Source organism: Mustelus asterias, chromosome 3 (assembly GCF_964213995.1).
Source record: "Mustelus asterias chromosome 3, sMusAst1.hap1.1, whole genome shotgun sequence".
NCBI classification, from domain to species: Eukaryota; Metazoa; Chordata; class Chondrichthyes; order Carcharhiniformes; family Triakidae; genus Mustelus; species Mustelus asterias.
The window spans coordinates 121,503,699-121,525,883 of NC_135803.1; the positions used below are offsets into that span (position 1 = coordinate 121,503,699).

Genomic DNA, 22,185 nt, shown 5'->3' on the forward strand with positions numbered 1-22,185 from the left:
GAGAGTAACTTTCAAATGGGTCACTCACTGTGGTCAGAAGGTTACACACTGCTCAGAGGAGAGACACTGGACTGCGACATTTGCCTCCAGTTTGTGCAGCAATCAGTGTTTACATCTGATCTCCATGAACACTGCTCATCATAACAAGGAACCATAGACAAGGAGACATGATTGGGCATAATCATCAGCATTCTGTACAAGTGTTTATACCCAAGTTGTGCAACTACACCATAACTTTCTAAACCTCACACTACATCTCAGTGCTCCACTGACATCCATAGATAAGGTGGAGGTGGCCTGCTGACTGCTACTCCCTGTTATCTGTGATGACCTTGGTGGCCGTCCTCTGGAGGGCTAAGACCTGGAGGGCCCTGGCCTGCATTCAAGGACCTGCTGTGTGGCAACTGTACCGTCCTCAGCCTATGGAGCTGGAGTTGTTGGGGTCACAGGAAAAGGGGATTCGGATTGGCCGATAATTCAGAGTCACATGGGTGGAGAGCCCCAGGGTGTCGAGCTACTTTGGCTGACAATTGAGGAGAAGAGACAGCTGGAATGAAAATGAGATGTTGTCCCCAGGCACCTTACGTTGACACTGATGGATGCCAGCAAGTGCTCCGAGATGAAGTGCAGCTCATGCAGCAGTGAAGGACCAATGTCCTGGACCAAGGTCTCCCCGGACACTGCCATCCCACGATGGGATGGCATGCCGGTGCTATCACCTCGGACTGAAGCGGCCAGATTCCTTCATTGTGCCTTACAATTTGAGGAATGTAGTCCTTTCCGATATTCCCGAGCTTGTCTTTGCAGTTACACCAACTGAAATAGAACCAAGTCCAGAGGCTTGACACCTGACTTGGATTCAGCAGATTCCTGTCCTCCAGCAGTCCTCTGAGTGCCGGCACCTTGGGGTGTCTCTGTCTCTGCCTGCTCTAGATCAGGGAGTAAGCTGTGCTCACCTGATTGTGACCTTGAGCCTAGTCTAAAACTAGGTCCCACCGAGGTTTGTGACTATGTGCAGATGTGGGTGAGCGCTGTGACGAATCTTCAGTTAGGGTGCCATCACCCAATGACACTGGAGGAATGGTGATATATTTCCAAGTCAGGATGGTGAGTGACTTGGAGGAAAACGTCCAGGTGGTGGTGTTCCTGTATGTTAGCCGACCTTGTTTTTCTAGATAGTAGCGGTCATGAGTTTGGAAGGTGCTACCGAAGGAGCCTTGGTGAGCCCCTGCAGTGCATCTTGTAGATGGTACACACTGATGGTGAATAGACTTTGGGAGACAGGAGGTGAGTTACTTCTAGCCTCTCACCTGCTCTTGTAGCCACAGTATTTTCATGGCTAGTCCAGTTTCTGGTCAATGATAACCACCAGGATGTTGATAACAGGGGATTCAGCGATAGTAATGCCATTGAATGTCTAGGGGTGATGGTTAGGTTCTCTCTTGGTGGAGATGGTCATTGCCTGGCACAAACGTTACTTATCACTTGTCAGCCCAAGCCTGGATATTGTCCAGGTCTTGCTGCATGTAGACATGGATTGCTTCAATAACTGAGGAATTGTGAATGGTGCTAAATGTTGTACAATCTATAGCGAATAACCCCACTTCTGACCTTATGATGGAAGGAAGGTAATTGATGAAGCAGCTGAAGATGTTTGGCCCAAGACACTACCGATTAGGCATTAAAAAATGTTTTGTTCTTGCATACTGAATTCTCAGAAGCACAAAAGCCTAAATTGTAGGAAAAAAATATATGGACGTACTGAATTAAATTTCTACCTGACAATTGGGCTAATGATTATTCAGACATACTTAAATATGTTTTGTCCAGGAATGTGGTGGATGTCATAGAAATATTTTATTTGTTTCAACTTAACTTTCCCCTGTCTTGAAGGTGTTGGTGTACCGTATTTAACATCAGCATAACTAGAAGTTGAGTGTTTTGTATTGTTCTACTTCACATGAAAATTGGTTTAAAAAGTTTTCTTTAGGATTTTTTTTCTCCCTCTCTTTGGATCATAGGTCATAAACATAGCCAAAATAAAAACAAAAGGAAATGGAATAAAGGACTATCCAGCAATATTTTGTCTGATCTGAGCAACTTCAGAAATAGTATTACAATGCACAATTTAGCTGGCATGGATAACAATACCACTGGAGCAGCAAGTCACAAACGAACAAAACGGTTTCTGTCATACCCTCGGTATGTTGAGGTTATGGTTGTTGCAGACAGCAGAATGGTTGAACATCATGGAGCAAATCTACAACATTACGTTCTCACGTTAATGTCCATTGTAAGTATTGCTGTCAGTACTTCCTTAACTGCATTATTTATATTGATATTTCCTTCAATACTCTATTTCTGTTTCTCATTTTACAGGTACACATTTTGAAAGGCCAGCAGTAGATGCTTTTAATACCTGTTAAACATATTGATCTCTGATATACTAAATCATAGAATGTTACATTTTATTGCCCGTTTTGCATCTCCTGTTTAATATGTCAACCTCAATCAGCCAACTTGTCTGATTAAGTTTGACACTGTTCGAAAGATCAACCTCTTTGAAACTGCTCCGTAGGAATTACTATTTTATATCTTTTTAAAAAATGTAACTAGTTCCAGATGAAAAACTTCATATTATTCTGACATTCTAAAATATATATATATATATTTTAAAAATCTGGAAAACGCTACAAAACACAGCAGGCCTGTCAGCAGCTGGAAACAGAAACTACAGAGTTTAATCCTTCAGCTGTACACCCTTTTTTATTTTCATTTAGTGTTACCTCCTAATGTTTAACTCTTTCTTTATTTTTGCAGGTGGCTACTATCTATAAAGATCCAAGTATTGGAAATCTTATAAATATCGTAGTTGTGAAACTAATTATTATAAATAGTGAGCAGGTAACATTTTAATTAGATGCTTGTACATTCAAAATGTAATTAAAGTGCTAAAATATCAATGATTTACTTGATACTGCTTCTTTATCATCTTTAGGATGGTCCAGCTATATCATTCAATGCTCAAACAACATTAAAGAATTTCTGTATATGGCAACAGAAACAGAATAATCCAGATGAAAACCACCATTCTCATCATGATACAGCTGTACTTATCACAAGGTATTTCAAAATATTCTTTGCATTATTTAAAGTAATGGATTCCTTTGTGAAATGGCCGAAGCAGTTGCAGGAAACACTATGCAAATCAGCCAACAGGTTCCGCAGAAATACCCCAAGTTGAACGTTGAGCAGGATTCTCTGGCCGCGCTCGCCTCAAAACCGGAGAATCCCACCCGAGGTCAATGGACCTTTGCATGATCCGCCCCGTCACCCGCTACAATTCCCGTGGCGGACAGGATGGGAGAATTCCCCCCATTATATCAGACCATAAATGGTACGAATGAATAGTGAAATTTCCATACTGTATTGGCTGGAGTATTCCGTTGCGATTGGGTTAGAGTGATAGTTTGGGAGCCATATAGAGAAAACGCTGCTCAATGTTTAATTTGGCCATACCTCAGCACAAAGCTACGTTTGTGGTTGTTCAAATTTTTTCTCAAAATTGTTTTAATTGTGTTGCTGATTTATCTTCCACCTCCCTTTCTATTGACTTAGGATTCACTGAGGCTCTTTCCTGCTTACCTCTTTGTTCTTTCTTCATGCCAGTCATCTTCTTAATTTATGAACCTATGACCTCATGATCCTTCGTGTCTGCCCACTTATCTGTTGATCATTCTATTTTATGTTCATTGACATTAGATGGCATACTTTGAGTGAATACTATCTCCAGCCCACTTCCACACACTGAGGTGGTTGAGTAACTGCATCTTGATTTCCCCCCTGACTTTTGATGGAATAGTGATTGATAAATGAGGTGTACCTTGGAAGAAATTCATTTGTAAATGTTAGGAATATTCAAATTAAACCAGGACACTTATTGAAGGTTTTGTTTCCTACATTTTGTGCTCCTGTTTTAAAAAGAAGATTGGATTTTTGATGGAGGATATTGTAAATATCGATGTTGTCTTTCTCAATTCTAATGCAAACAAAGTGATTTTTAAAAAATATTTTAAGTTACTTCAAGCACTATTAAGCCACTGAAGTTAACATTTGTAACAACACTTCCTAACTTGATCTGAGGAATAGAAAATGATATCATAACATTGTTTTTTTCCCTCATTTGAAGTGACTTGCCTTAAAAATTGATCAAAAATAAACTAATTTTCTGTTTTCAAAATCAATACTGTTGCTAGCATTATACAAGCTCCATTATTTCCTAAATTTGTAAATGGAGATTAGAATTGAAGACTTGGAGAAAAAAAATCCATTTTTTAGAACTGTTCATGTAATCATGGAGAAAACAGATGGTTTAAATTTTGTACTGGCCATTCAAACAATGTATGATAATAAAGGCCAAATTTTCTTTCCCACTTTTTGAAAGTGACTCAATAACCACTTTGGACATGCAATAACTTTGCATAAAATTAATAAGTGCATTTTGCGTAGAGAGAATAAAATTGTTTTTACTCAACTTCTGGGGACACGGTTTTCAATTAAATGTGTGTTTTCCTTTAGGCAAGATATTTGCAGAGCTCGCGATAAATGTGACACTTTGGGTAAGTATTTCTGTCTTTTGATAGAATGCTCTTACTGGTCTTTAATGACTCAGTGAGCTGATCTATTGAATTGCTGATTTGTGTGAACAAGGAAGGTTCCAAGTCTATACTAAATTAGAGGATTTCAGCAGGTGAAATAGTAGGGATTCTCTTGAATTATGGAGAGAAAGATTCTCCTGACATTTAATATGGTGGCACAGTGGTTAGCACTGCTGCCTCACAGTTCGATTCCTGGCTTGGGTCACTATCCGTGCGGAGTCTGCACGTTCTCCCTGTGTCTACATGGGTTTCCTCTGGGTGCTCCGGTTTCCTCCCACAGTCCAAAAGATGTGCTGGTTAGGTGCATTGGCCATGCTAAATTCTCCCTCAGTGTACCCAAACAGGCGCAGGAGTGTGGCTACCGGGGGATTTTCACAGTAACTTCATTGAAATGTTAATATAAGCCTACTTGTGACACTAATAAATAAATTTTAAACTGAAGACTCCTATAACTAATGTCCTCTTAATGTCCTGATGGGCATCTGCTTCTGGGGAGACATAACCCAGGAATAGGGTACAAAACTCAAAGAATAAAGATTTTTAAAAAATATTTTGGGCTGGTTTTCTACATAAGAGAAGCGCAAATTTATGTCTTTAATTTTGGAAGTAATTTAAATCAGTTAATTATCTGTGTAATAATTCACAACACACAATCACCCATCAATTTTTATTATCTCTGACAAATGCATTTTTTCTTATCTTTCTTAAGTTTAAGTTTGGTGCAGTCACTGATGCTTCAGCATGTGGAAGGATTGGCAAATAATTTACCTCTCTGGATTTTGTATAGGTTTGGCTGAACTTGGTACTGTATGTGATCCTTATCGAAGTTGCTCCATTAGTGAAGATAATGGATTAAGTACTGCTTTCACAATAGCCCATGAGCTTGGGCATGTGTAAGTCTTACATTGGCATTTTATGCACCATTGATATTGTGATCTGGAAACTGTCTCACTTTCAAATACACCGTAAATGCAGAAGTTCGATATTTTGTGTTAGCCTGCATGATTATATATGTGTAATAACTTGCATACAGATCTACATGTTTTGATGTTTGAATTAACTTGGATTATTCCATTCAATACTAATATTACAACTTTATAACAAATTTTCCCTTTATGCTTATGTGTGAATTATGTATCATTTATTTTAAGTTGCAATAACAATGTGCTTTATATGGGATGGCCTTTACTGTAATATGTACCCTGAAGCATGTCCCAGAGATGGAATTTGAAAAAGAAATTAGCATTATTCACTTTTATTTAGGAGATGTGACCAAAAACTTGGTTACTGTAGTGGTTTTATGGAAGTCATTATAGAAAGTAAGGCTGGTGTAAAGGTAGAAGAGTTTGGGAATGGAATTCCGGAGTTTGGAATGAAGCACAGCTGAAGACAGAGTTAGCAATGTTGGGTTGGGGGAAATGGGCATTTGCATTAATTGGAGTTGTAGAGATAAGGAGAAGCAAGGCCATAAAGAGATTTAAACATGAGGATGAAGATTTTAAATCTGAGGCTTTGGGTTTCTGGGAAGACTGGAAGCCAATGTAGGGAAGAAATAATGCTGTGAATATTGCACAATAACTTTCCATCTAGTTTTAATTCTCTCCCCAAACGCATTTCACCAAAGTAAATATGCCCCAACAAAATAATTTTGTCGTGATACAGCTGCCATGGCAGTTTCCTATGTGATGCACTATATGGTGTAAAAATAAAACATAGAACTCTTTAAACACCGAGGAAAATGAACCACGAGAGGAACATCCCTCCATTTCCCTGTCCCATCTCTTCAGTTGCTTCAACAACTCATTTCTCCACTTTGCTGCTTTCTTCTGAATTCTTTCTCATCTCTTCCAAGCATTCCTCGAATGTGAAGGCTCCATTCTCTATATAAGACCTGCTCCGCCAACACTCCTTATAATGTCAACTCATTCTCGGCTTTCTCTTCCTAGACGCAGTCCCACTCTCAACACTTCAGACCTCTGCATTATTTGCTCACTTTTAGCCATGATCCCAATCCAATTTAAACATTCCTCCTCACTTATACATGTTCCTGATCCCTCACACTTTTGAAAATTCTGTCTTTTCTCTCCCCTCCTCGTTTCTAAAGGTATAATGAGTATATTGAATTAAATAAACTCCGATTTAATTTCAGTTCATACCATTATCTTGCAAGTGCCCGTAATGAAAATATTCATACAAGTAACCAAAAATACAGTTAATTGCGATTTCACACAGCATGTTTTGCTCATAAAGGAAGTATAATTACATTGCCTTGAGTTTTCACAGCTTTGTTTCGGCAAGTTACTATTTTTGCAGACCACTTCAAAGGCAATCACCTGATTGCCTTGTGTGTTTTGACCTTCCCATGACTTACCTGCAGAGGCTTGGGCAGTCTCATTTCCATGTATTGTAATGAGGCCAGTATCATTTTAGCATTGGGATTCATGCTTTCATTCAAAAAGCATGTGGGTAAGTTAGAATGAGAATTATAAGGAGCGGGTGCTGCAGAGACAACTGAAACAAGTGAGCTCCTGAATCTGAAGAGTGTAGAGGGTTTGAATTGTGACTCCTCCAGCCAAGAACAACATTTTCAGTGTTTTATTTACACCTTGTGTGTTTTGTTGGGCCCTGGACTTGCGTCTATCAGCGCTAAACCACTGGGAGATTTTCATCACCAACACCCTCACCAGCCATCCCCTGTCCACAGCGAGAGCTACCCGGGACTTGGTGTATGCTGTTGGCAAACATTTTTTTTAAGCTTATTCATTTGTGTCACAAGTAGGCTTACATTAACACTGCAATGAAGTTACTGTGAAAATCCCCTAGTCGCCACACTCCAGCGCCTGTTCGGGTACACTGAGGAGAATTTAGCCTGGCCAATGCACCTAACCAGCACGTCTTTTGGACTGTGGGAGGAAACCGGAGCACCCGGAGGAAACCCACGCAGACACGGAAAGAGCGTGCAGATTCCGCACAGACAGTGACCCAAGCCAGGAATCGAACCCGGGTCTCTGGTGCTGTGAGACAGCAGTGCTAACCACTGTGCCACCTGTTTGGCATTGTCAGAGAGAAGGAAGAGCAGCAAAGGATGAAGCAAAACGGTCATGTAGTGTTTCAAGAAATGGAGCCCACTGATACCAATGTATACATGCCACATAGGTCATCTTAATGAATATCTATATAAGATACATATATGTATATATATATTTATATATGTATACATACACACTTTACCAAAAGGACAATTTTACCAAGTACTGCATGTGGCCATGAACCCACAGTCACCTGCCTGCCCTGCTATTTTCATAGTTATTCAACTTTTATGGCACCGCTTATTTCAAGCATCCACGAAGATGGGTGTAGTACGCTGATAAATTCATCATCAATGGCATCCACATTATTTTACAAAATCACAACAGGAAGTGATTCCACTCTGAGAATTAAAGGTTGTAGGTGACAACATTCAAATGATCTGTCAGTGCGACATCAAATGGAAGTTATCACAATATATTCATCTTTTGAAATTTGGCTGCCCTTTAACCCTTCAGGGAGGAAAAAGAGGGATGAATTCTGGGTAGTAAAGCCTTGCCTCTGCTCCCATGAATAATGACCCCACTAAAAGTGACCTGACCAACAACAGAGGAGCACCACAAAAAAGGCAAAGATCTCTCCAAGATTGGTCACCAAACAACTTCCCTTTACCAAAATGTTTGGACAATCGCATTGCTGAGAGGTGGCCTTACCTACTTTAGAAGCAGAGAAAGATGAAGGACAGCATCTGATGATCTTCACCCAGAGGGGTCCTCTGTGACAGTTATAGGGAGCATCAGGACATCACTCGTCACTGATGTTGTCTCTTTTGTATAACAGTCTACCTTTGACACCAGAGCACTTCTTTCCAACACATCCAAAGAGAGGAAGATTCCCTCAATCCTGTACCCTTGTAACAGCATGCCAACACTTTCACCTTTTAACTTGTATAAATGCACAAATAATCATGACTTAATTAACTAAAACTATCACTAAATAAATGCACTATTTCCTTTCTGTATGTACCCAACTTACATGAAAGCAAAGTGGACATAAGTGCACATCCAATGTGACTACTCCTGGAGTGTAAGCAATGGACTCCCAAAGCTTTGCTATCATTCTCCCTAGCAACCTCGAGTACATGTCCAAATTCTGTTACATTTGAATTCAAGGGCTGCTGCTTAAATCAATTGGAGGAAGCTTTATTTTATATTAATTTAAATGTTTTATTTTAATGTATCTAAATTTCTGTAGTTTCATTTCTGATTTTATTTCCAAATTCCTGCATTATCATCCTTGCAATTTGAAAGATATTTCCATTCAATTGATGCACATTTTGTAGGTTCAATAATCTCCTAAAATAAAGAAAACACATTTTGCCAGAAATTGTGGCCTATTAAAATAAATACTCAAACTATCTTTTAAAAAAATTGCTGTCAACTTTCACAGCAGTAACTATATATTTTTTTAAATATCCGCTATTTGAAAAGAGGGCCCCTTGCTCACTCTCCCTTTAAATTAAGTCTCTGGGTACATACCCTAATCCTTTTACTGTCAGGGTCACTGGTCCCACTATTTGCTATCCCTGTCGGGCTTTCAATCTCTCGACAGGCAGCCATTTCCAGTAATATGCTGAGACTTTACTCCATGCAGTGAGTGATGCTTTCACATTCATTAGCTGCTTCTTCACCACATCTATCCTGTCCCCACCACCTCTTGCCAAAATACTCACTTTGGCACTCCCTGATAGATTTTGCATTGCTTTGCAGGCCAGTTTTGTCACTTATCACATTACTTGATCAAATTGTTTGTTTGTTCTTTGTTTCTGCTGCCCACCCTCCTCCCCCACCCCCCATTCCCCTTGCACTCCACCCCCACACCATCCCCTTAAATGGTCAAAAAATCCATATAATGTTTGAGTGAATGAAAATCCCACATGGCATCATTCCTCCAGAGGGGATCTTTGTTTATGCAAGCCTTGGCTGATCTATCTGCAGCGGACAGAGGCACACTGCCTGTTGGATGAATCGGGCAGTAGCTTGTCGTGCATCCGTGCATGCGATCATCTTACTCCCGCAACCAAGGACTGTGGGAGGGGAATAACCTGGGAGAGAAAGTTGAAAAATAAGTTGAATGCAAGCTGAGATATGTCCTTTGAAATAAGGAAACACGGAATAAACAAACATGTCACGGCCGGGGTTTTACGGCCTCACTTGGGCAACACCGGAAATTCCCACTCGAGGTCAATGGAGATTTCCGTTGTCGGACCTTCGCCCGCGCCGATTCCATGGTGGGCAAGGTGATAGAGTTCTGGATGTTATGTGCGGAATTGCAATCAATTGCGTTTTTGATTGGAATTTATTTGTAGAAGTTGTGCAACTTGTATATTTGCTTTTTAAATTGACTTAAAATCATTCCGTCAAAACAAAATTGCATTTTAAAACAAAATTGCAATATTGTCTTCAATGCAACCAACAAATTCAGTTCCTCGGAGACTCAGAATAAGTGCAGGGTTTTATGTGTCTTTGCTGGGCGTATTTTTGGCTTTGAAGGGGTCTGGCCTGTAAAATCCACCACTTTTCCACTCAGCATCATAGAATGATAGGTAGGCGGGTGCTGAAATTGGCAGCCTGCCCGCTATATGTAAATGAGTAATTGGAAGTCAATTGAACTTGTTAACAAGACAATTGGCCCGATAATACACTGTCCACACCATGATATGGTTGGCGTGGGCAGGCAGGTGGGAGAGGGCAGCCCGTTTTTTAAAAAGGATTTTAAAGGAGGGGGGTGGGAGGAAGAGGGGATAATATCGTAGGGGGTCTGGCTGTCACCCCCCTCCCCCCCAAGATATTATCCTCCTATTTCCTTCGTACCCCCTGCTCTGGGAAACCCACCCCGTTCCCCTCCCTAAGCTGACCAATCTCGCTCAGCCCAGTACCCCAGATTTACCTCACTCTGGGATTTATTGGACCTTTTTCCTAGGGACTGCATGCAGTCCTGGCAGTGCCCACTACTGAGTTGTTGGCGCTGCTGGGTCGAATTGGCCACCAGCTCCTGAGTGCAGGAGTTCCTCCCTCGTGAAAAATGGAAATCCCACCGAATTACCCTGCCTGTTGTAGCAGAGTTGACCTCTAGTTGACCTTCCTGTGGGGTTGTCAGTGGTGAGGTGGGGCAGATATGGGTGCTGAACATGGCAATTACCCCCCCCCTCCCCCCACCCCCGGTAAAATGTAGTCCTCAGAGTATTTCATAGGACATGATGGATACTTTCTTGTAACAATATCAGTGTGCTCTTTACTGTCCCAAAGATAGCACTGTCCATTTTTCAAGAATTAGAAAGAGTTGGAAAATTTATCTGTCTGAGAAAAATAATTGAGGTAGATATTGACTTTACGTAATGGTGTGAAATGGGCTGCTGACTCAGTTTTATACTATCTCACATGCAAGGTAACACTAAATGTGACAGTATGTTCCTGTCGGATGTTCCACCTCACCCCCATCCTGCTTTGTGGCCTAGTTTGAGCTGCAGTTGGTGTGACCGTGGATCTCATTTTCCAAACCTCTTCCTTCTGCATTTCTGGCTTCTTCCACCCGGCCAGCCAGTGAAGAGGCATCATGAAGGGAAAGAGCTAGAACTGACTCCTGACTTCTTGATCTGACACTCGCAGCTCATGTTAGTGATAGTGTGCGAGCTGTACAGGATTGTACAGATTCAGGATCAGCGGGCAGTGAATCAATGGATACAATTGGGCTGCAACCAGACTATAGAAACATTTGTGTGCCAGCACACCAGATGGCAAAGACACAGATGAGGTTCTGCTCTAAGGGACTCGGCAAGGACTATTCAGGAGCGGCATACAAGAGAACTAATGGACACCTAGATGCTTGGTGCATTGACAGGCATGCCACAGAGCTTAGTGTCATTGCCAAGAGGCATGGCATTGTCCAGCTCCAACTTGACACAGGCCTTCACACAGAGTGGATGAGGTAGTTACAGCCATTGCATTACCACTGCATCCACAGGCTGTGGTGTCTGGTGGCTGATGTTTCAACTTCCATTGCACCACAGGTAGAAACCACCTAACTTCTCTGTGTTGCACTGGAAGCTCAGACTGAAATCATGAGATCCGTCTTTGGTGTCATTGTGGTTCAGACTGCTGCCACCATGGCTGTGAATATCAGTGCTCAAAGAGGTCCACAGACACCCCTAGCAGTCCCTACTCTGCCCCAGCAGGGAATGCAAAAGCGCCCTCCTGAGGGGGCGTCACTGGCTCTATGGGGCACAAACCTGCTGTCTTCTCTCATGATGACAGCATTTGTACTCCCACCACTGTCGCTCTGCCAGCCAGCCAGCCCAGCTTGCCACCCAACCACTGCGGTGCAATCTGAAGCCCGGCCCAGCTAGCCCAGAGTTGCTCAAGCGCATGCTGCAATTTCCACCATTAAAAGTCAGCAGCCTTCACCATTGGGGTAGTACTGCATAGGAGCACGAGGCCTGTCAATAACTCCTGAAAGTCAGGCACTAAGGGAATGCACAGTGGTGAATAGTTCCATTTTATATGGATTATTGGAAGTGTTGTTGCATTGAGTCGTTAGGGAAGCTTTTTTTAGTGGCTGCACCCTCATGATCGCAACGTTGCAGAGCATGTTGCAGAAGACAACAAACTTGAGGTTGTGCTCTGGTGAGTACTGGAAGGAACCCCCTAAGCATGTCTGTCAGCAGAGCTATTGTTTCAGCATGCTGATGACTTGCTTCCATGATGTTCCTATTTGCAACACGGTTCTCATTGTAGGCAAAATGTCCTCTAGTAGCCGGGTGGTGGAGGAGAGTCACGAGTTAGGTACATAGAAACATAGAAAATCGAAGCAGGAGGAGGCCATTCAGCCCTTCGAGCCTGCTCTGCCATTCATTGCGATCATGGATGATCATCAAATTCAATATCCTGATCCCGCCTTCCCCCCCACCCGCCTTCCCCCCCATATCCCTTGATCCCTATAGCCCCAAGAGCTATGTCTAATTTACAGAATATAGCCCACATTCCTGACTTTCTTCTGATGAACCTTCCAACTCATTAGCCCTCCTTGTCAAGATCCAGTACCACTCCCTTGTAAATGCAAAATGCTTAATTCAGTGCTTTGAGTAACTCTATACGAACAAAAGGAAATCACAAACACCTCCACTGGAAGCTGGAGACTTAAACATTTAAACGTGTCACTCGTAGAATGTCCGTCATGCAGCTGAATGCATGTCTTGAGAGATTAAGAGAGGGCATTAACTGGGCCTCAAGTCCAAAGTGGCAGTGTTACATTTCCAGTCTTACAAGCTGTTCGATGCCATAATTTTCCCACTCTGCATGCTTCTGGCATGCGTGTGGTATGCTTACGCTAGCACTCTTGCCATTAGAGCAAATGATGACATGGGTGGTCAAGAGCATTTGAGCTGACGAACTTTGACCTTGTGGTTCCTGTGGTACTGACACCAGGGGCTCTATAGAACCTAATTGTATGGCCTTTGTCTTTTATTCTCTCATTCCTCCTGTTATCTCCTGATTATATCACATTAATTATCTCCTGTTCTCCACCAAAACACTTAATAGGTTATTCTATTTATTTTTCTGTTGTTTTTGCGATTTTTGTTGTTCCTTTCCACTTTCATTTGCTGTGTTCCTTTTCAAATCCTCCTCACCTTAGTTTTTATTCCTGAGGAAGTATTAACTCCTGTTTATCCACAGTTATCCTTTGACCTGCTAGGCATTTCCAACATCTTCTCTGTTTTTATATTCAGATTCGCAGCACCTGCACTGTTCTGTTTTTTTTTTGAAGGCTGAAACAATTTTTCACACTTCTGTCCCAACTGCTTTGTTTATCAGAGTCTCGAGTGGGAAAATCAAAGGAGGAACTGAAAAAAAACTTGTCATCTGGCTTTAATTTGCATTCATTTGTCAAATTTATCTCGCTTTCTTTGACTGCTGAAATTCTAAGCCCCTACAAAAAAACTTTTGTGTTTCCACTTGGAGGAAGTTAGGAGGAGATTATTTTATGGAACTATTATCTTACTGATGCGCTTCTCAAACACGAGGCCAGATGCTCGGGAAATAAAAGGCTTTTATTTACTGTAATGAAGCAGCCAATAATTATATACACTATCCCAGACTGAAGGGGTCCCAGCCAGAGCAGGGACTTTTATACCTCTCCCAGGAGGCGGAGCCCGACTGGGATGTACCACAACACTACAGTACAAAGGTGTAACAACCCCACCCTAACCCCAACAGCAACAAGTAGCACAACCCAACAGTAACATATGTACATCCTTGTAGTACTGGCCAGACCCTGGCTCAGTACTATCCAGTGGGAACCAACGATGGTTCACCACACTTACTGATGTATAAGCAAGCACCAATTGGCTATTAAAGTCTTCCAAAATTGCATATAAGCAACATCCACAGGCTGTATTATGGTACGGACATTGGGAAAGATTTTCTTTAAAAAGTGCATTATTTGCATATATTTCTGTTGTAATACATCTCATTTTGAACTATTGAAGACATTTTGCTCGTAACATGATAGCCCATTTTCTGATTTTGTTGATCTACATACTCTGGGGCTGATTTCTATCACATTTCTACCCCATTTTTCAGCATGAACAAACTTTATTTAAAAATTTCATGTAGGTTTTGAGAGGGCCTCAATTTAGGCAGCCAATGGCCGGCCCCATTCAAGACAAGGATGAAAATTCATTTCTTTTAAATCAGTTTTCTGTGCTGTATTTGGAGCCCTAATCCAATCCTTAATCTTCAGCAGTGCAGGAGAAGCATGAATACTTCTTTTGGTTCCACCAAAGAAATCATCCTTTGCCCCCCCCCCAACTTTCCCCGGCATCAAGGTGTCCGTGCGAGCTCGGCTCAACTGCAAGACCTCCCACTTCCTCTAGATTTGCAAACTTTCAGTAATTCTCGTTGAGTGCAGTGAAATTTCAGAGAATTGGTGCAGAGTCAGGCCAAATGGCTGCCTTCTGCACTGTAGGGATTCGAGGATTATGGTGCGACTCTTTGGAAAATCGTTCAGGCTTTCCATTGGCGACTGCCCATCCATCTCTTGTCAAATGTTCACCTGAATTGAAAAGCATCTCGTGTGTGTGTGTGTGTGTGTGTATGTATATACATATATATATATATGACTTGCATCAATACTTCTGGGTCGAATTGGGCTTTGCATGAAACTCAACGGTGGGATTTTCCACTGACCACACCCCCCTCCCCTCCCCCATGGCGTGCTTCGTGGAAGTGGAGGTGGCCCGTCCACTAGCTGATGGCGGGATCTTCTGGTCCTGCAACTGTCAACATGGTTTCTTGTTGTTTGGCATTAACGATCAGAAGATCTCCTTATGAATTCCCCTTGCTGTTCATGTTCAAAATAACATAGCAAACCTGTGCAAACAGTTTAGTATTAATATAAATAATCCTGTCACAAATGTTCATACCACAATCTGATTTAGGAACCACTAATTCAAGAAATATTGCTATATTCCATAAATGGAAACTGTCAACATCAGTCCTATATAGTATAAGCAGATCTCAAATTTTGTGAGAAATATATTATGATGTGCATCAAATATGAAGCCTCCAGAATATAACTCAATGATCAGTTTTTAATGGAACCAAGCAGTTTGCTTGAATAACAAAACTCTGTTTTTATTTTAACTAGGTTTAACATGCCTCATGATGACAGCAATAAGTGCAAGGAGGATGGTGGCAAAAATCAGCAACATGTTATGGCCCCTACACTGAACTATTATACCAATCCCTGGATGTGGTCAAAATGTAGCAGAAGATATGTTACTAATTTTTTAGAGTATGTTAGACTTTTAATTTAATAAGTCAATGTTGAACTGTTCTCTGGGCTTCTTCATGGATTTAAATTTAGTGATTGCAAAGTACTTCCCAAGTGTCCCATTTTAATTGGGATGTTGTCATATTAAAGTAAAGTTGAAGTAAAGTTTATTTATCAGTCACAAGTAAGGCTTACATTAACACTGCAATGAAGGTACTGTGAAATTCCCCTAGCAGCTTGGGGGAAAAGAGCTGTAGCAAGGCGCCAATCTACCATAATCATGTTCTACACAAAATAATGTTGTCAGTTAAGTACTTAACTGAACTTTATCAATGCTTTTCAATTTAATAGACGTAATTAGATTTGTCAAAATTTCATTTTAATGAGTTAATGAAACATTTTTTGTGTTATGATTTTATTATATATCAGAACAATGGGAAAAGTGAATGCGAGTCCAAAGATGTGCGGGTTAGGTTGATTGGCCATGCTAAAATTGCCCCTTAGTGTCCTGAGATGCGTAGGTTAGAGGGATTAGCGGGTAAATGTGTAGGGATATGGGGGTAGGGCCTGGGTGGGATTGTGGTCGGTGCAGACTCGATGGGCCAAATGGCCTCTTTCTGCACTGTAGGGTTTCTATGATTCTATGATTCTTTTCTTATACTTTATTTCTTTTTAGTACAGGATATGGTGAGTGTTTACTTGATGAACCTGTGACAAGAACATATACACTCCCTCATCAGCTCCCTGGTCAGATTTATAACGTTGACAAACAATGTGAATTGATTTTTGGATCTGGTTCTCAGGTGTGCCCCTATATGGTAAGTATAATAATAGTCTCTGACAACTGAGATAAATATTTATGTGCTGCAAATTGAATTGAGTAATTTTTATTTTCTCCCTAATTTTTTGCAACGTGATTAATCAACATAAGAACATACAACTAGAAGCAGGAGGAGGCAATTCAGCCTCTCGAGCCTGCTCCGCCATTTCATAGATCATGGCTGATCTTGTCTCGGCCTCAACTCCACTTTCCTGCCCGTTCTCCATAACCCTTCAACCCATTACTAATTAAAAACCTGTCTATCTCTTTAAATTTACTCAATGTCCCTGTAACCACCACACTTTGGGGCAGTGAATTCCACAGATTCACAACCCTTTGAGAGAAGTAATTCCTTCTCATCTCTGTTTTAAATCTCTTACCCCTTATCCTAAAACTATGACCTCTCGTTCTAGCTTGCCCCACAAGAGGAAACATCCTCTCCACATCCACCCTGTCAATCCCCTTAAGCTCTTATATTCCTCAATTAGATCAAATCAAAAGTATTAATTCCAAACCACCAGTAAGTTTGTAGTCGTTTTTACGAAGTATGCAGGCCACTTCAGATCAGATCATAATCAAATAAATAGATTGACAATACAATTTTAAATTGAAATAGATGTTTACTTTCATGGGAATTGTTCTTTAAGTTTTGTTTCATTCAATTGTTTGCCATACTTTATTACGCTGCTATGATGGGGTAGATTTTCAACCTGTCACCTGGGTGTAAAACCGCCAGGTGGATTTAATGGAAATAGTAAATGGGCAGCCAATCCACAAGGGCAGCAAATTTAAAATGATTTTCATTGATGAAATCCTCTTTGGCAAATCAGATAGTTAGAAAAAATGGTTCCACTGTATTACTGAGAGCATGGTACCATTATGTACAAAATAATATGCTCTCAACATTATAAATAGATATGAAACCATAATGGTGAATGGTGGAGCAGGCTCGAAGGGCCGAATGGCCTACTCCTGCTCCTATTTTCTATGTTTCTACGAAACTACATTTTATCACTGTGAAAATAAAGACTTTGACAACATCGAAGGATATTTTTTGTTGTGTAGACTCAATGCAGACGGCTTTGGTGTACAAGCACTGAAGGAGTTCAGAGAGGTTGTAGAACTCAGCATATGCCATGGGCAGATGGGACAGAGTGTGAACCTGGAAAGGTAAGTGCTTCTAAATCTTTTTTTAATAAAGCATGGGCCAAGTCAAAATATTTTACCAGCAAAATCAGTTTTATGCAAATTAGACTTGTACTCATGATTTAAGTGACTACTTGTTTTACAAGTGTAATGTGTGACAAGCCACTGTGTTCACAAGTTTTTGCTGTTAAATTGTTGACTTCTTCAGTCTCAAGCATGTTTGCATCTAAGCCAGTTTTAAAGAGGCACAAAGGGAATGTTTAAGCAGTGAGCATTGTCTAACTTCCTGTGGGAGTGGCTCTTCTTATGAGGTCTGAATTGGCACTGTTCAGCTTTTGAAACGCATGCCTCTCCTCCAACAGCTGATAGGAATGTAAAGTAGTAACAGCCCTAAAGCAGTTTTAATGACATGATTTGGGTACACTTTCCCATTCATTATCTAGGTTGGTATATTATTATTACCTTCCTAACCTAAACATGCTGTTAAACTTAACTTTGTTTTGTGTTAAGTTCTTCAGCAGTTTTTGAAATGTCATGGTGCCTTTTTTCTGTGAAATTGAAATATAAAATAATTTCTCTTCCACATAGCATAATTTTCAGCAATTTCTTTCTGAATTTTTTTGTTCATTATCTTCCTTGCCTGGCGGGTCAGGTTACAGATGGGGAAAAATTTCACGGATGCATTACACTTTTAAGGTTTTCAGCCTAATCCAAGTAACTACCCATGTCCTGCATCCCACATATGGTGTTCTCATTAGACCATGTTCACTTCCTTTCCTTCTACTGTATTGTTAGCATCAATTACATTTGCATTGCTGCCATAAGGGAGAGAGTAAACCCTGGGGAGGTGGGGGAGAGAGGAAATGTTGTGACAAGCTGGATAAAAAGAATCCAAATACATGATTGTCAAGAACTTCCAAGTGGATATTGGAAAAGGTTCAGAGAAAAACAGTGACTTGGGGTCTTAATTTAGGAAGCTAAATTCACAAAGCTTTGCAGGGCAGCATGGTGGCACAGTGGTTAGCACTGCTGCCTCACAGCGCCATGGACCTGAGTTCAATTCCCAGCTTGGGTCACTGTCTGTGTGGGGTCTGCATGCTTTCTCTGTGTCTGCGTGTGTTTCCTCCGGGTGCTCTGGTTTCCTCCCACAATCCGAATGACATACTGGTTAGGTGCATTAGCCATGCTAAATTCTCCCTCAACATACCCAAACAGGTACCAGAGTGTGGCAACTAGGGGATTTTCACAGTAACTTAATTGCAGTGTTAATGTAAGCCTAGTTGTGACACTAATAAATAAACTTTAAAAAACGGAATGGATGTTCATCACTGATTGAGTGGGATAGTAATCCAGCATTTTTTAAATATTAGGAAGTAGAGATAATGGAAGACACAATAAGATGTTTGATATTCACAAGAAGATAAAAGCACAACATTAATAAGCATCAAACGCAACTAAAATTTAGAAGACCAGCTCACCAGTCATTTCCCGCCCCCCCTGCCCGTGACTGAGGGCTGCATATATGTGCAGCAGGTTTCCAAGAAAAGTATTTCATGTGCTGATCAATGTTTGGAGATAAAGGATGGACAAAACAATTAGTTGAAATTGGATTTTCATAGTAACTTCATTACAGTGTGAACGTAGCATACTTGTGACTAATAAACTTTAACTTTACTTTTTAATTGAAGATCATGCGATAACTAAGATGGACAGGACATGAGGAAAGAGAAAGGGTGAAGTTTGTGTCTGACAGATGTCAGGTCGGAAATACAATGGAGAATCAGGCTGAATATAGAAAGACCAGAGATCATGTGAAGATACAAGAGAGAGCATGAAAAGAGACTGGCAGCTAACATAGAAAGGGATCCCAAAGTCTTCTCGAAGCATATAAATAACAAAAGGGTAATAAAAGAAAGAGTATGGCCAATTAAGGATAACAAAGTTGAGGCAGGAGAAATAGGGGAAATGAGTACTTTGCATCTGTCTTTACAAAGGAAGAAGATTCACCCCTGCCAAGGTGAAAGAGGAGGTAACTGGTACACTCAAAGAATTTACATTTGAAAAGGAGGAGGTGTTAGAAAGGCTATCTTTACTTGAAATAGATTAAATATCATGACCAGATGTGATGCATTCAAGTCACGAGGTGTAATGTTCTTCCAGAGCATCAATGCAGGCACGATGGGCCAAATTACCTCCTTCTGCATTGTAAAGATTCTGTGATTGACAAAAAGCTCCACAGAAAATGATAGTTCCTGTGTTCTAAGAGGATAAAACTTCATGGAAATAGTTTGGAGGTTATGGATAAATAATACAAGTGCATGTACTGAGGGAAGTGAGAGTGGAAATTACAAAGGCACTGCTGATAATCTTCCTTAGACACGGGTGGTGCCAGAGGACTGGAGAATTGCGGATGTTACTTGTTCAAAAAGGGGAGCGAAGATAAAGCCAGGAATACAGACCAGTCAGTTTGACTTCAATGGAAGGGAAACATTTGGAAATTATTATTTGGGACAAAATCAGTAGTCGCTTAGACAAATGCAGGACAATTAAGGAAAGCGGCATGAAATCATTAAGGGAAAATCATACTGAACTGAATTGCTGATGTTTTTGAGGAGATAACAAAGATGGTTGAGAAGGGCAGTACTGTTGATGTGGCGTATATGGATTTTCAAAAGGCATTTAATACAGTGCTGCACAACAGACTTGTGAGCAAAATTCTAGCTTATGAAATAAAAGAGAAAGTGGGCACTTGGTTAAGAAATTGGCTAAGTGATAGGAAACAAGAGTAGAGATAAATGATTGTTTTTCAGAAGGTTTATAGTGGAGATCCACAGGGGTCAGTGTTGAGACCCTTGCTGTTTTGTTTTCATTCATTCAAGGGATATGGACATCACTGGCTAAGCCATCATTTATTGCCCATTCCTAATTTCACTTGAGAACATGGTGGTGAGCTGCTTCCTTGAACCACTGCAGCCCTTATGATGTAGGTGCACCCACGGTGCTGTTAGGGAGGGATTCCAGGATTTTGACCCAGTAACAGTGAAGGAACAACGATATATTTCCAAGTCAAGATGGCGGGTGGCTTGGAGGGGAACTTCCAGGTACTGGTGTTCCCTTTCTGATACATACAAGTAACTTAGACTGTGGTGCTCAGGGCATGAAAATTTGCAGAGGATACAAACATTGAAAATATTTTCAATAATGATGAGGATAGCACTGAACATCAAAAGGACATAAACATGTTGGTGGATTGGGTAGACAAATGGCAGATGAAGTTAAATGTAGAAAAGTGTGAGGTGATTCATTTTGGCAGGAAGAATATGGAGGGACAGCATAAACTAAAGGGAGAAATTCTAAAGGAACAGAGGGAACTCAATATATATTATATGCCATTGAAGATGGCGGGGCATGTTGAGAGTCCAGTTAATGGAGCATTTAGTATCTTAGACTTTATTAATGGGAGCATTGAGTACAAGTGTAAAGAGATCATGTTGAATTTGTGTAAGACACTAGTTAAGCCTCATCTGGAGTGCTGCATCCAGTTCTGGGTGCTCTATATGAGGAAGGATGTGAAAGCATTGGAGAGAGTGCAGAGGAGATTCAGAAGAATGATTCGAAGGATAGAGAACTGTGGCTATGAAGATAGATTGGAGAGGTTGGGACTGTTTTCCTTGGAGAAAAGAAGGCTGGGAGGAGACTTGATAGAGGTTTTCAAGACCCTGAGGGGCATGGACAGGGTGAACAGTGAAAAATTCGAGACAGAGTTTTACAGCGCAGAGAGAGGCCCTTTGGTCCATCATGCCTGTGCTGGCCATCAAACAGTTATATATTCTAATCCCATTTTCCAGCACTTGGTCTGTAGCCTTTTGTTGAAGCTTGCTATTTTTGACACTTGAAAAGAAGTACATTATCTATACCTCAGGGCGGCACAGTGGTCAGCACTGCTGCCTCACAGCGCCATGGACCCGGATTTGATTCCCGGCTTGGGTCACTGTCTGTGCTGAGTCTGCATGTTCTCCCCGTGTCTGCATGGGTTCTCCCCGTGTCTGCATGGGTTTCCTCCGGGTGCTCCGGTTTCCTCCCACAGTCCGAAAGACGTGCTGATTAGGTGCAATGGCTAAATTCTCCCTCAGTGTACCCGAACAGGCGCCGGAGTGTAGTGACTAGGGGACTTTCACAGTAACTTCATTGTGGTGTTAATGTAAGCCAACTTGTGACACTAATAAATAAACTTTAAACAAAAGGTTTAATGTTAAAGCACCAGGCGAAGCAAAGAATGAAATGGAACTGTGGACCAGGACAGCTTTGAAATAGCGGCACATGGCTTTTGACTTGGGGGCAACAAGAACATCAACTTAAAGGGAGATCAATCGTTGGTGGATTTCAAACAGAAAGGGTGGGATTTCAGTTGAAATCCACTTGGAAGGAGTCCGAGCCCGACACAGCCAAGTTTGACTGAAACTTGAGTTGGAAAACAATGAAAATGAAGAAGAGTAAAGAGAGGCAGAAATCCAGTCAGAGAGAAGAAAATAACTACTTCATGTTGGGTATTGCTTGACCAGAAGCGAGAGTGAATTAAACTCCAATGCTACTAAGGCAAAGCACTGTGACTACTGATAAACCGAGAACAATCTGGTTCCACTGTGTAACGGCCCAGTCCCCACAGTCAGCAATAGAAGCTGCAGAGGAGAGGACAGCATCTTC

At 41.2% G+C, this 22,185-nt stretch overlaps 1 protein-coding gene across 3 annotated transcripts in view; it reads left to right on the plus strand.

Annotated features, from left to right (window-relative positions):
- adamts9 (ADAM metallopeptidase with thrombospondin type 1 motif, 9) overlaps positions 1-22,185 on the plus strand; it is a 282,624-nt gene that overhangs the window by 45,918 nt on the left and 214,521 nt on the right. For all 3 annotated transcript variants that reach the window (XM_078209509.1, XM_078209510.1, XM_078209511.1), the window contains exons 4-11: positions 2,022-2,293; positions 2,821-2,904; positions 2,999-3,123; positions 4,579-4,619; positions 5,446-5,551; positions 15,390-15,536; positions 16,192-16,333; positions 17,401-17,505. In XM_078209509.1, the coding sequence (XP_078065635.1) occupies positions 2,022-2,293; positions 2,821-2,904; positions 2,999-3,123; positions 4,579-4,619; positions 5,446-5,551; positions 15,390-15,536; positions 16,192-16,333; positions 17,401-17,505 (1,022 nt within the window). The remainder of the gene's footprint in view (positions 1-2,021; positions 2,294-2,820; positions 2,905-2,998; positions 3,124-4,578; positions 4,620-5,445; positions 5,552-15,389; positions 15,537-16,191; positions 16,334-17,400; positions 17,506-22,185) is intronic.